The 14,098-nt window shown below is 36.5% G+C and overlaps 1 protein-coding gene across 1 annotated transcript in view; it reads right to left on the bottom strand.

Moving 5' to 3' along the window:
* Positions 1-3,034: 3,034 nt before the first annotated feature.
* Positions 3,035-14,098, bottom strand: part of FSIP2 (fibrous sheath interacting protein 2) — a 97,396-nt gene continuing 86,332 nt past the window's right edge. The window contains exons 21-24 of the mRNA XM_030323753.1: positions 13,369-13,415; positions 9,694-9,737; positions 5,949-6,018; positions 3,035-3,171 (exon numbers count right to left, since the gene is read on the bottom strand). Coding sequence (XP_030179613.1) covers positions 3,035-3,171; positions 5,949-6,018; positions 9,694-9,737; positions 13,369-13,415 — 298 coding nt within the window. The remainder of the gene's footprint in view (positions 3,172-5,948; positions 6,019-9,693; positions 9,738-13,368; positions 13,416-14,098) is intronic.

Genomic DNA, 14,098 nt, shown 5'->3' with positions numbered 1-14,098 from the left:
AAATTCAAGTTAACATATTGTGTAGGATTGGTTTCAGGAGTAGAATTTAGTGATTCATCACTTACTTTTAACACCCAGTGTTCAACACAAGTGCCCTCCTTAATACACATTACCTATTTAGCTTATCCCCTCACTGAAAAAAATCAGAAGAATGGTATTTTGTGATGTGAAAATTAAAGTTCAAATTTCATTCTTCATAAGTAAATTTTCATTGGATCCCAGAAAGCTACATTATTTGTTTATACATTTTCTAAGGCTGCTTTTGTGCTACAAAGGCACAATGGAATAGCTTTGATAAAGATCATATGCTCTGCAAACCTATGGTGTTTAGTATCTAGCCCTTTACATAAAAAGTTTGCCAAATTCTGTTTTTGTACAACATAAACAGAATCAACAACCTAATAAATCATTCCAATGCCTTATGGATTTAAAAGGCCTTCTTTAGGATCAACAGCTCAAAGATAGGTGCTTCTAGAAATTTCAGCTACCAAAAATTTATCAGGTAATATGCTTTTAAAAAATTTTCTTGTTTGTTTATTTTTGAGAGAGAGAGAGAGAGAGAGAGAGAGAGAGAGAGAGAGAGAGAGAGAGCATGAGTGAGTGAGGAACAGAGAGAGAGAGGGAGACACAGAGTGTGAAGCAGACTCCAGGCTCTGAGCTGTCAGCACAGAGCCTGACTAGGGGCTCAAACTCATGACCTGAGCTGAAGCTGGACACTTAACTGACTGAACCACCCATGTGCCCCTATCAGGTAATAGGCTTTTTTTTTTTTTAATTAATCTTTGATCCTTTTAGCATCTTTTTCACTACGTTAGCCAAATATGCCCAAAGTTTCATTTAACACATGACTTTTGACACAGAACCTTTTCAGGTTGAAGGTTTTACTTGGGACTTAAATTTAACCATAATTTTAACCACTTTTTCCATAATTCTGACAGCTTTAACAACAAATCCTGAACTTGATGCTTCTTCTTCTACTTGAGGTAGAGAAAACTGAAAGTCTCCTTTACCATTAAAAAAAACTTCATATGAGTACACTATTCTGTGTTATTGTTCTTTTTTTGTCTTTTTTTTGTTTTGTTTTGTTTTGTTTTTGAGAGATAGGCAGAAAGCATGTGAAGAGGTGGGGAGGGCAGAGGAAGAGGGAGACAGAATCTTAAGCAGACTCTATACCTAGCATGGAGCCACAGGTGGGGTTGGATCTCAGGACTGTGAGTTCATGATGTGAGCCCAAATCAAGAGTTGGTTGCTCAACCCACTGACCCACTTAGGTGTCCCTGAGTACATTATCCTTACATAGTTAATATTTAACTACAGGACTATGTGAATCAGAGTGTCTTGAAATCAGAGTGAATTTCACCTATGAAAGATTTGCTTATTTCCTTATCAACTTTTGAAATGATGGATAAAAGCTTTGTAAACAATATGTTAAAAGGCAGTTTTTATTAAAAGCATGTGACATTGAACACTAGTGGTTTTGGTGACATCTGTAAGAATACTTTCAACTTAATACTTGTCAATATAAGCCCATTGGTAGAATTCTTCTGAGAACAATTTTGAACTGGACTGCCAGTCATTTCTTATTAACTATCATTTTTGAAAATGACTGCATCTGTAAGTTACATTATTTTGTGTATCTTTGAGATCAAATAATTCATGAGATTAGTATAAATAGATTAAATTACCAATTGAGTAACTACATTGTCATTAGAATGTGAAAATTCTACTATATAATCACATCTTTTTCTCCAGAGCTCAATGTCATAACCTAACTTTATTAAAGGAAATTCAGTTTTATAAAATAAAATTTTCTCAGATGTTTCTACTTTAGTGCTGGCTACTGTCAAGAAAATTTTAGATAAAAGAGAAGATGTCACATTTTCTAAAAATTCATGAATCGGGGGCGCCTGGGTGGCGCAGTCGGTTGAGCGTCCGACTTCAGCCAGGTCGCGATCTCGCGGTCTGTGAGTTCGAGCCCCGCGTCAGGCTCTGGGCTGATGGCTCAGAGCCTGGAGCCTGTTTCCGATTCTGTGTCTTCCTCTCTCTCTGCCCCTCCCCCGTTCATGCTCTGTCTCTCTCTGTCCCAAAAATAAATAAACGTTGAAAAAAAAAATTTAAAAATTCATGAATCGGCATTAGGTTAGATAGTGATGATCACTGACACTCTTTGCTGTTTTGGATCTTTTAAACAAGATCCTTAGAATCTAGTGGCAAATATGCTACAAAGTAGCAAGTTAAATGATTTTGAAAAATTTATTTTATCACTCTACTAGCTATTCCTCTTGTTAAATTGTCATTTTTATGTTCCTACAAATAGAGCCTTTATTTATATTCACGAGAAAATATTAATATAAAGGATTTAATGCTTTGCTGACCAACAATTTACCTATTGATAGTATTTGACCCACAAAATCCCTTTGTCTTTTCTGAAAAGTTTTTTTAAAGTTGTAAAAGTTATTTTATGCATACATAGATAAAATACTATGTATTTTACTAGTAATTAAATTACTGGTAACTAATTACTTCTACATGGTGCTTTATTCATAGTTAGATATTTTTGCTTGGGAGGTATTTTATAAACTGATGATACTTTATCTGAAGGTGGGAAAAGCTGATTTCTTATATCTGGTATATTTTTATTTGAACATACAAATACACCTTTAATAGTGAACCATTCAGTTTCATATCTGTGTTACAGAATTCACTTGAGTGTTATCTCAATTTGCTAACTATTTTGGTGAAAATACCCTCTAAAAATTTAACAGGAAACCTCCAAGGTCATTTCCAGGTACACTGTTGGTCGCTTCATATTTATGGCACACAGGTAATACTAACACTGTGCCTCTTTTCATGCCAAATGTTTATCAAAAGCATTCATCAAACCTTTCTCTTATCCAAATTTCTATTGTACTTTCTTTGATCTTAAAATTCTGCTCAGTATTATAAAAATCATCTTCTAGGACAATATGTTATGCTTTAAAAATCACTTTATTTTCTAAGGGAAGTAAGCATAGTTCTATCAGGTATAAAAGCTTCAGGGCTCATCTTGGTCAGGTGGTGAGGAAGATTTGGAAATATTGGTGTTACTTCGAGAAAACACCTTTGAGAGAGCTGAAGATACCTTTGCCAACATTTTAGATCCTTGTTTGGAAATACTAGGCTTGGGAGTTTCTGTGGAAAAAGCAAAAAAGTAATATGAATATTTATTAGGCATTCTAATTGAGACAGTATTTATTAGGCATTCTAATTGAGACAGTTATACTATAGAATTGATGATTTAGAATTAAGAAAGTGATGTTTATAAAATACTTTATGGGATTTAAAAACATTTGCAAAGGTTCTTTTTTTTAAGTTTATTTATTTATTTTGAGAGACAGAGAGAGCAGGGGAGTGGCAGAGCCAGAGGGAGGCAGAGAGAATCCGAAGCAGGCTCTGCACTTATCGTGCAGAGCTTGACATGGTGCTTGAACCCACAAACCATGAGATCATGACCTGAGCTGAAGTCAAGAGTCAGATGCTTAACCAGCTGAGCCATCCAGGTGCCCCTCACAAAGGCTCTTCTAATTTGATCCTTCTAACACTCTTGTAAGGGAAATAGGAAGAGTGATAACTCCATTTTTGGACACTGAATCTTGGCAAGGTCAAATACCTTGCCTAAGGTCATATGAGTAGAAAATGGATGCTCTGGGAATAGGGGCCAGCTTTTTGACTCTCATGGACCTACTGCACTTTGATACTTCTCCAGTTAGGTGTACAAAGAATGTCTTTCTTTTTCTATCAGAACACTATTGGAAAAAGCCTGATGAGCTAAACTTAAAGTAACTTTCAACTTTACACAACAAGGGTATCTATTTCAGAGTACTCAAGTGAAAGCACAAGTGCATTAAAATTGTCATAATTTCTCACCTACTTTGGGTGAATTTTCAATTGGTTAACTTCAAGTGATTTTTTTTTTATCATGTGAGATAAGACTGTATAGATAATAAAAGAATTTTCACTTAGATTCATTTTTCTACATTTTTCTACATTCATTTTTCACATTTTCTACATACTTCATATTTTAATTATCACAAAATTATAATTTTACTTATAAATATGTAAAGATAGAAATGAACATTTATGTACTTTTTTGAAACTTTTTGATAAGACATGAAAACACACATGACCAAATTTTCTTTTTTTAAATTAAAAAAATAATGTTTAATGTTTATTAATTTTTAAGAGACAGAAAGACAGAGTGTGAGTGAGGAAGGGACAGAGACAGCAGGAGACACAGAATCCAAAGCAGGCTCCAGGTTCTGAGCTGTCAGCACAGGGGCCAGTGCAGGTCTTGACCTCAGGAACCATGAGATCACGACCTGAGCCAAAGTCAGATCCTTAACCGACTGAGCCACCTAGGCACCCCCATTTTCTTAATTCCATCATGTGCCAAAGTTCATGACTATACATCTTGTAGTTACCTAGATTTGTCTTTTCTAGCAAGATAATCTTCTATAGTTAAAGATAGCCAACGGTAAATTTAACTAAAAATAAAGAACAAAAAAGTATATTCAGGGTTTTTACTCTACTATTATTTTTTAAAATGACCTAAGAATTTAAAAGGAAAAAAACCCACAAAATTTGCAGCATATAAGACACAAAAGCATAGATGAAAGAGAAAGATGTACTTTCTGAAAAAGTAAGATAAAATTTTACTGACATGATTGAGGCATTTGTTGCAAGACTTCTGAAATTGTCATTGGAGGTACAAAATAATTTCTGTTCTTGAAACTTGTGGTCCTGTTAAAAATTCAGATCTCTGGGCACCATTACTCAGAGATGCTAACTTAGGCTAGAGAGGGTCCAGGAATCTACATTGTGAAAAAAGTACCCTGGGTGGTTCTAATGCAGAGCAGCTCCAGGAAACACACTTGGGACACTGCCTCAAATCCGCATGCTTTATTAGATGACTGTATATTGTTCAAGACCGGAGAGTGCCTGGTATCTTAGCTTAATAACCTACATGAGAAAGTCACGAACCCTGCGTTTATCTTGTTAGTAGTTCTTTCTGTAGCAAAACTATAGACTATCTTTGGTTATTACCCAATATGGGGCTTATTCTGGGATGCAATGGCAACAATATGAAACCACATTATGGAGGGAAGAAAGAGTGGAGGATCAAAGTCAGAAGATCTGTTTTTGAGCCCTAAAAGCTTTGTATTTGTTGACTGTGTAACCTCAGATAGTTATTCCCTCCATTTTCTCTTTTTTAAACTAGGGCTTTATGATTCACAGAGGCAGAATAGTATGGTGTAGGGGATATAGACAAGTTTTGTTTGGTCCACAAAACATTTCAGAAGAACTTTGAATTATGTGTTAAACTTTAAAAGTCAGGAATTTTCACCTCTAACTTCTTTTGAAGAATGCAAAGACTTCAATTGGAAGACCTGGCAACAAGCCAGTGTGTCAGTGATTGCTGAGTAGCAGCTCCCTCCTTTAGATGGGACATGCCATCATCAGTGCACCACAGACCCTTGCTCAACCTACTGCTCTTGTTTATAACATTACCTGTATGGCTCCTGTGGGCATTTAAGTGTATGAATTCTGGTTATATTGAACAATCTTAGGCTTTGAAGTTGGGCAGATCTGTGTTTGAATCCCAGTTCTGCAGCTTATTAGCTGCAGGGTGACCTTGAATAATATACTCTTACTTTCTTCTTCGGTGACTCGCCCTTCCCTCTTTGATAAAAAGGGGATACTTAGTTCCTAATAAATGTTAGTTATATTATTTGTAACTATGATTTGAAGTTAAAATAAAAGTACCCCATAATAAACTGCAAATTGTTATACACACAAACATACACATAGTAAGAATATTATTTCAACCTCATATTGATAATAGGCATCAATACTTCAAGGAAGGAGCCACTCATTCCAGGATGAATGCTAAAGCATAGTATATTTTGTACCTGAAATGACTTCTTTTGAAGAACGTACACTGCCAACAATATCCTTGTTTCCTTCAAAGATGGTGATAATCTGCCAAGACAAAGTAAAGTACTTATTTAATCTTTTATTGGATAGTACACACTAAGATACCTAGAAATCCCCAAAAGATGTAGTACAACCATTGTAGCACCTTACATCAATAATGTCTGTGCTCTGAAGTCTCAAAGAATTATCCACTGAGACAGGATCATAATTTTTGCCAATTATGGCACCTAGGGTTGACCCTTGTCATAGATGTGGGCCTTGGATACCATTCAATGATGATCAAATGCTCAGCCATCTTAAGTCACAAAAAAAGCCAGCTCTGTCTGCCCCCTCCCTCTTTTGGGGGTATTAAAATAAGTAACAAATTATAAATTCTTTTTATGATATGAGAGATAATGTTAAGGGGTAAAATGGCTGTTCACTATGTAACTCCAGTTTCCTGTTATGGAAATCTTAGGTATTTTGGAGTCTGGAGCAGTAAGCAGGTTATCTGGACCTAGTTGGGCATGGAACATGGCTCAGATACTAGCTTTACTCTGTAGGCCCATATCACCTCTTTGAACAGAGAAGCAGCAATTTTCTCAGAAAGGCATAAAATAGACTGGGATAGGTAATTGGGCTACCTTGTATATATTTTATAAAACTAGCTATTAAATAAGGAAATCAATGATGAGAAGTTTTTTAAAAAGGCCTAAATTCATGAAGAAACATAAAATATGTTACATATAGATTATGTAAAAAACCACCAGGTATTACAGGAGTTTTATCATAGTTCTTCAAAGAGGACTTGAGGTAGCTTATCTATTAATATATTTCAAAACAAATATATACCTGAGGAATAAAATGGAACCAAGACTATCTAAAACACTAATTCTCAGTATTGGCAGCACAATAGTTACATGTGGAAATTTTTTAAAAAAATTTTTAAATGTTTTATTTATTTTTGAAAGAGAGTACACGTGGAAGAGGGGCAAAGAGAGAGGGAGACACAGAATCTGTATTTGTCAGAGCAGAGTCTGACATGGATCTCGAACTCATGAACCACGAGATCATAACCTAAGCTGAAGTTGGACGTTTAACCGACTGAGCTATCCAGGCATCCTGTGGAAATTCTTTTTTTCTTAATATGAATCCCAAGGTCCCACACCTCCAATTGAATTGAAATCTCTCAGGGTGGGACAGATATTGATATCTCTTAAAAAATGCCCACATGTGTGAGACTGACTTCAGAATCCCTAATCTAAACGCTGGCAGGGAGATGCTACCAAGTGTCTGAGATGAGTAAATATACTTGTTATTTTAGGAACATCTATCTTTTCATAAGATTTATTCATAAGAGATTGCCATTTCTTCATGGAACACCGTCATAACCACCACTTTAAGTTTTTGTCTGAAAATTCCAAAATTTTAGTTGCATCAGACTTGGTATCTCTTGTCTTCTCCCTTAAAAGTTGTAGACATTGTCTTATTTCTTTGTATGTTAAGTAATTTTGAATTCTATCTTGAGCATTTTAAACAACTTATGAGTCTCTAAGAACTGTTAGAGTACTCTGGAGATGGTTTAGTTTTTTGTCTGTTTGCTTAAGTAGGTAATTAACCCACTTAGATTTAGACCACACATCCTACCCTTCTATAGCTGTTTCCAATGTAAATTCAGTTTTCAAAGCCTGGGCAGTATATATACGTAGCATCCCTGTGTGTGCACCACTATTAAAGCTATTGTTCAAGTTCTCAAAGCTTTGTTTATGTAAATTCAGGCCAGTTCCATACATGAACAACACAGGAGAGACATACAGATTTGTAGGGGATCCTTTCTGATGATATTCTGTGACTTTTTTTTTCCGTATCCCTAACGCTCAATAGTCTCCTTTCTGGTTCTATGGCTAGAATGCTGTGGCTACCCATTCTGTGTGCTGTCTCACACATCCCATGATTGCGTTTATGTCTAGAGTAAAGTGGCAAAAAGAAGCAGAGAAAAAAAGCAGATTTCCTTTTAATCTTCAGGTTACTGGAGACCTTGTCCTAATTCTTCTGGTCAGAGGGAAGGATTTTTCTCTCAGAGTTTTAAGTGCCTCAAGCCTCTGCAGCCATTGCCATATAGATTCGTGTCTGAAACTTGCCTTGAGGCAGAGCCAAGAGATGGGAAAAGTGGGAAATAAGTGAGATTCTTCTACTTCCCAGTCCACAGGAATATCTTAATTCTGGTGAGAGAGCAATGATTTCTCCTGGGGATTTATTCTGCCCATTCTTTCTATGCAATTCCAGAATTTGAATTGCTCTAGGTCTAAAGTAGGAGATAAGGGGGTACAAAACCAGGAAACTCATAATGAAATTGGTGATTCTTTGAGTTTTTATTTGTCCCCTCAAACTCCGGCTATTATTTATTTTCCAGAATCCTCAGTTGTTGTCCAGAGTTTTTAGTTGTAATCAGAGATAGAGATGGGATAGAATGTGCTTAGTCCACCTTACTTTGAATTGGATTGGGTATAACAACTTCAACTATAGTTTTACCATGGAAAAAGCTGCAAGTTATGGGAAGGGCAAAAAGCCAAAAAAAGGCCCAGATTAGCAAGGAATTTAGCCTGACACAAGGAATAGTCTGTCATGAGGTCATCAGTCTACAGATTCTGTCTCCCTGTTATTTCCATATAATTTTACTTGGAAAATAATGGCCTAAGTAAGCCCGAGGTTGTCAGATAGATGTTTATATTCATAAATGAGGATTAGGTTGAATAAGAAACTTCCCAGCACCTTCAGGGTTTGGCATTAGTATGAAGAAGATGACTCTGATGATAAGGGACTGGGTAATTGATGGATTCATGTGCATGGTGTAGGGGAAATTCAGAAGTGGGGTTAAATTGAGCCAAGAAACAAAGTGATAAAAGCAAAAGAAGATCTGTAGCTTTGGCTCTCATTGGAAACTTTTAAAGAATTTTTTTTTCAACATTTATTTATTTTTGGGACAGAGAGAGACAGAGCATGAACGGGGGAGGGGCAGAGAGAGAGGGAGACACAGAATCGGAAACAGGCTCCAGGTTCTGAGCCATCAGCCCAGAGCCTGACGCGGGGCTCAAACTCACAGAGCGCGAGATCGTGACCTGGCTGAAGTCGGACGCCTAACCGACTGCGCCACCCAGGCGCCCCAGTCTCATTGGAAACTTTTAAGAAGAGCTAGGAGGAAAATTTTTCCTGAGTTCGTAGTGGAGAGTAGCTGAACCTCTTGGAAAGCTGCCTTTAAACAATCAGTCCTTAGGAATACAGAAAAATAGATGGAGTCAGCGCTCATTTCCTGCAAGCCATTCTCCTCCATTTTTGAAAGCTTCTATTCCCTCCCTGCCTCCACCAAGTTCCTCACTTGGGTCTACCTGCCTTAGACAGGGCCAAGTGACTCCCTGTACGGTTTTCTCCAGAGTCAGTAGTAACACAGTTAAACAGTGGAAGTCCATTTAGGTTCTAGGGAGGAATAGTGGGTTACTCTGTGCACGTAAGCAAGGAATAACTTACCTGTAAAGTGAAAATTTTGATTAAGGGATTTCTTCAGTTCCATGGATAGTTCTTAGCCAGAGGGAAAGATCTGAGCAGGAAGAAATACTGAACAGGGGTAGGTTTCCTGATGTTCCACAAACTGTACCACCCCAAGCCCTGATGTGGCCTTGAAAACTGGGCTATATTCAACTGGACTCCATGTATGCTAATTAGAGTTTATTGAAAAATATTTACCTTCACATTGTTTGAATTCTCTGGCTTTTGCTCCTGAGAATTTCCTGTTGGGAAGGGGAAAAAGAAAAGGAAAAAATATTATTATTTTTTTCTTTTTTTAGGCATGAATAGTATTGAGACAAACCTGGTCTTATTATTTTTCACCAGAAAGTTCTAGAATTTAGTTAGGTAGAAGAAATTATTATCACTTTCACTGTACAGACATTGGGAACACAACTGAAATAGGTAAGATCTCTAGAGTTCTGGGGCATGTCCTAGACTTTCCTTTAGGAATTATAAGATGAAATATGATTTAGTAGGAAAGGCCAACTCTGTTACTTAGTAGCCACATGTTTATCCATAAGTACTCAATCTCTGCAGGTTTATTTGTTTACATGTAAAATAAGAGATTACCTTATAAATGATTCCTAGGGGCCTTCCAGCTCTAACACTCTTTGATTCTACATAGCTAATTAAAAGCAGATTATTGGAACAAAGAAGAAGGTGCTGGTCTTAAGAAATACTTTGAGTGAGAACCAGGAGAATTTTGAGGCAATACCAAGAGGAAATCTGGAGAAGTTGCTACAGAATCAAAAGTTGCCTAAATTCCAGGGGATGTTAGTATGCCTGTAAAACAAATTTAAACTAAGGGAGTTAGAAATTAAGAGAAAAGTTTTGGGGCTCCTTGGTGGCTCAGTCGGTTAAAAGTCTGACTTTGACTCAGGTCATGATCTCACAGTTTGTGAGTTCAAGCCCCATGTCGGGCTTTGTGCTGACAGCTCAGAGCCTGGAGCCTGCTTTGGGTCTGTGTCTCCCCTCTCTCTGCTCCTCCCCAGCTCGTGCTCTGTCTCTCTGTCTCTCTCAAAAATAAACAAACATTAAAAACAAAGAGAGAGAAATTATTAGAAAAGTTTCACAAAAACCAACCACTAGGGAGGCAGAAAATCTGAGTTTGAGTTTTAGCGTTACTTCTTAGAGTGAAGAACACTGGCAAATAAATCTAACTTATTTGACTGTTTCCTAATTATGTAGAATGTGATTGAGATTCTTCCCTGCCTGTCTGACAACAGGGCTCAATGAGATATCTTATATATAAGAATTTTGCATTTTATAAACATGTCATCATCAAGGGCCAACACAAGTGGTCATTCTCTGAGTTATCCTTTGGACAAATGTAGGTTTGGGGGGGGGAGTAGCAGTAAAACTTCAAATAACTCAAATATGACAGGGATTGATTATGGCACTTATCTGACAATACTGGTAAAAATTTATTGTTGTTTGATCATCTTTCTAAAAGTACCTGGCTCTATATTGCACATAATTGGCTGACTTTTGCTTTTAAATGACTGAGGGTATTGGGTTTACTTCTAGGCCTATCATTCCAAACATAGGTTTTAAGTTTCTAGGCTAAATGGCTGTCAACTTCCCAGGATATACTAGGAGTTTGTTTTGATGAAAAGTCATAGAAAAATTCCTGATAGTTGAGGATCTCAGATGTTCAGAGTTAACTTATTTTATTGTATACCTATATGAAACAAAGAATATAAATTTCCGGCTCTGACCTCTCTGTTAAACTCCATCTTAAAAATCCTGTTTCTTATGTGACACCTCAACTTGAACATCTAATGGGTAAATCAATCTCAACATAACCAAAACAAAATTCTTGTGCCTCTCATTAGTTATTCCCATCATCTCTCCTATTTTACTAAATGGTCCTCCTACTATAAGCCTATTTTAGGTTCTTGGCAATACTGTGGGAACTTACATTCTAGAAGGAGATAGTGACAAAAAAACAACAACTAACAGTGTATCAGAAAGTTATAAGTGCCAGTGAGAAAAATCAGCCAAGAAGTGGAAGAGTTAGTGCCATGGTGAGAATAAGGGTACAATTTCAGACTATGGTAAAAGAAGATCTCACTGAGAAGGTGAAACTTGAGCAAAGACCTCAAGGTGAGGGGTGAGCAAGGGAGATGTAGGGGGAAGAGCATGACACAAGGATCAGAAAGCGCAAAGGCCTGAATGCCTGGAATGTTTAAGGTCAATGAGGCTGGGGCAGAGAGCTGAAAAGAGAAACAGAGGAGGAAGTTAGAGAAGTAAAAGGGGGTGGAGTGATATCCAGATGATGTAAGATTTTACAAGCCATTGTAATTTCTTTTGCTTTTGTCCCAGATGAGATGGGAAATACTTATAAATATCTGGAATCATCTTGTTCATGTCCTTACCCTTTGATGCCCACTCAAGTATAAATTCTATGAGATTAAGGACTTTGTCAGTTTTGTTCACATATAGGATCCTAGAGCACAAAGGAGATGCTTAGTAAATATTTGAATGAATGAATAAATAAAAGATTGAATTGGGCAGCTAAAATATTGCAGAAGGATATAAGAATTAAGCATGATCATTGCAAAAAAAAAAATGGGAAAAAACACCCACAATACATTTATGGTGAGGAGATTTAGGATCCAGAATTGACTCTGACTTTGACTCAAAGTAACCTTGGCAAAATTGCTTCCTCACCCTGAGCTTGAGTTTCCTCATGTAAACATGATGGGGTTGTATTGAATGGTTTCTCTAGCAGCCTATGATTCCATAATACAGGTGTGATTAGTGATTATTGTGATATCTTCTGATTATGGTATGTTCATGGAATTCTGGCATATTTATTGCTATTGTATGAATCATCTTAATTAAAATAATTTCACTTCGAAGATAAGAAACTAGGTTTTTAAAGTAACTCCTTGAGAGGTGTTGTGTGTTTGGAATAGCCAGGGTAAACCTGTGGTTTGAGGTTTTTTTGTTTGTTTAAGTTTATTTATTTTGAGACAAGGAGAGAGAACACAAGCAGAGGAGGGGCAGAGACATAGAGAGGAATCAGAATCCCAAGCAGGTTTCCCGCTATCAGCGTAGAGCCTGAGATACAGCTTGATCTCACGAACTGTGAGGTCATGAGCTACACTGAAACCAAGTATCAGATGCTAAACAACTGAGCCATCCAGGCACCCCACTGTGGTTTGAATTTTAAGGCCGCTTTGTGTTAAACATGACACTCTGCCTCTTGTACCTATGATCACTCTTAGAACCACATTGATCCTCTGAGGTTTCACCAAAAAGTTCTCACAAATGTTCGAAGGAGTAGGTATCACTCCTTAGAGTAAAATAAAAATAGAGATTTATTTTTTTCAAGTGAAGTCCATACTAGTCAGATATTAATGTGAGCAAATACATTTAGCTCTAAAAGGCCCCTCCCCTTTCTTGTACATTATGGTAGGACTAAGTACAAAGGAAGGGTAAGAAATCGTTAAATGCTAGTATAATGGGTTCCAACTGAAGTAAAAACTATTGTATGGTGCAACCTTATTCTATGAATATTTTTCACAGGAACATGGTAACTGAATTCATAATATCACACCATTTTCTTGATCAAAATCATTAATAAAATCTTAACAGTAATTCAGAAAAGGCAAACTAGTTGGCTCATTTTAACACCTGAGTGATGTAGTAATGGATTATTTTCCTCCAAAATAGATAAATTTGCAGGAAAAAAAATATCAATCTCAGGTTTAGTAACTAAAAAAATCATCAAAGCAGTAAACAAGGCGGTAAACGAACAATAAGTAATTAGTAAAAAGTTTATCAAAGCAGTAAAGCAGTCTTCTTTTGAATGCTTTCTAATTTAAGAAAAATAATAAATCAAACCTTCTAATATTTTGGCACTTGTATCTGAGGAAAAATCTTCAGTCTCACTAAAACAAAAGAAAAAGAACATTTCATTTTCTGTGCATTTAATGAATGAAGAAATTACTGGTTAAGCAAAAGAACAACCTGTCAGTTATTCTTCATATGGACGTAAACCTAGAGTAATTTATCACCTAATTTCCAAATCAAATGAAAATGATTTCTAAATTAACTTTTTTTCCACTTTTAAAATTTTGGTTAAATACACATAACATAAAATTTTCCACCATAACCATTTTTAAGCGTACAGTTCTGTGCTTAAGTCCATTCACATTGTTGTGCAACCATTGCCACCATCTATTCTCCAGAACATTTTCATCTTCCCCAAAACTGACACTCTTCTACCCATTAAATATTTAATAGTGCATTATCCTCTCTCTCTATTCTCAGGAACTGCTGTTTTACTTTCTGCCTCTATGATTTGACTACCTGAGGTATCTCATATAAGTGGAATTATGTAATATCAGCCCTTATGTGACTGACATGTCACTTAGCATAATGCCTTCAAGGTTCATATGTGTGTAGCATGTGTCAGAATTTCATTTTTCAGCCTTACTTACATTCTACTGAATGCATATACCACATTTTGCCTAACCATTCATTTATTGGTGACTCTTGGGTTGCTTCCATGATTTGGCTATTATTAATAATGCTGCTTATGAATATGAGAGTACCGCTATCTGAGTCACTG

The sequence above is a fragment of the Lynx canadensis genome, chromosome C1 (assembly GCF_007474595.2).
Source record: "Lynx canadensis isolate LIC74 chromosome C1, mLynCan4.pri.v2, whole genome shotgun sequence".
Taxonomy (NCBI): domain Eukaryota; kingdom Metazoa; phylum Chordata; class Mammalia; order Carnivora; family Felidae; genus Lynx; species Lynx canadensis.
Note: the sequence above shows the minus strand (reverse complement) of the source record. Positions and strands in the feature narration are given on the sequence as shown.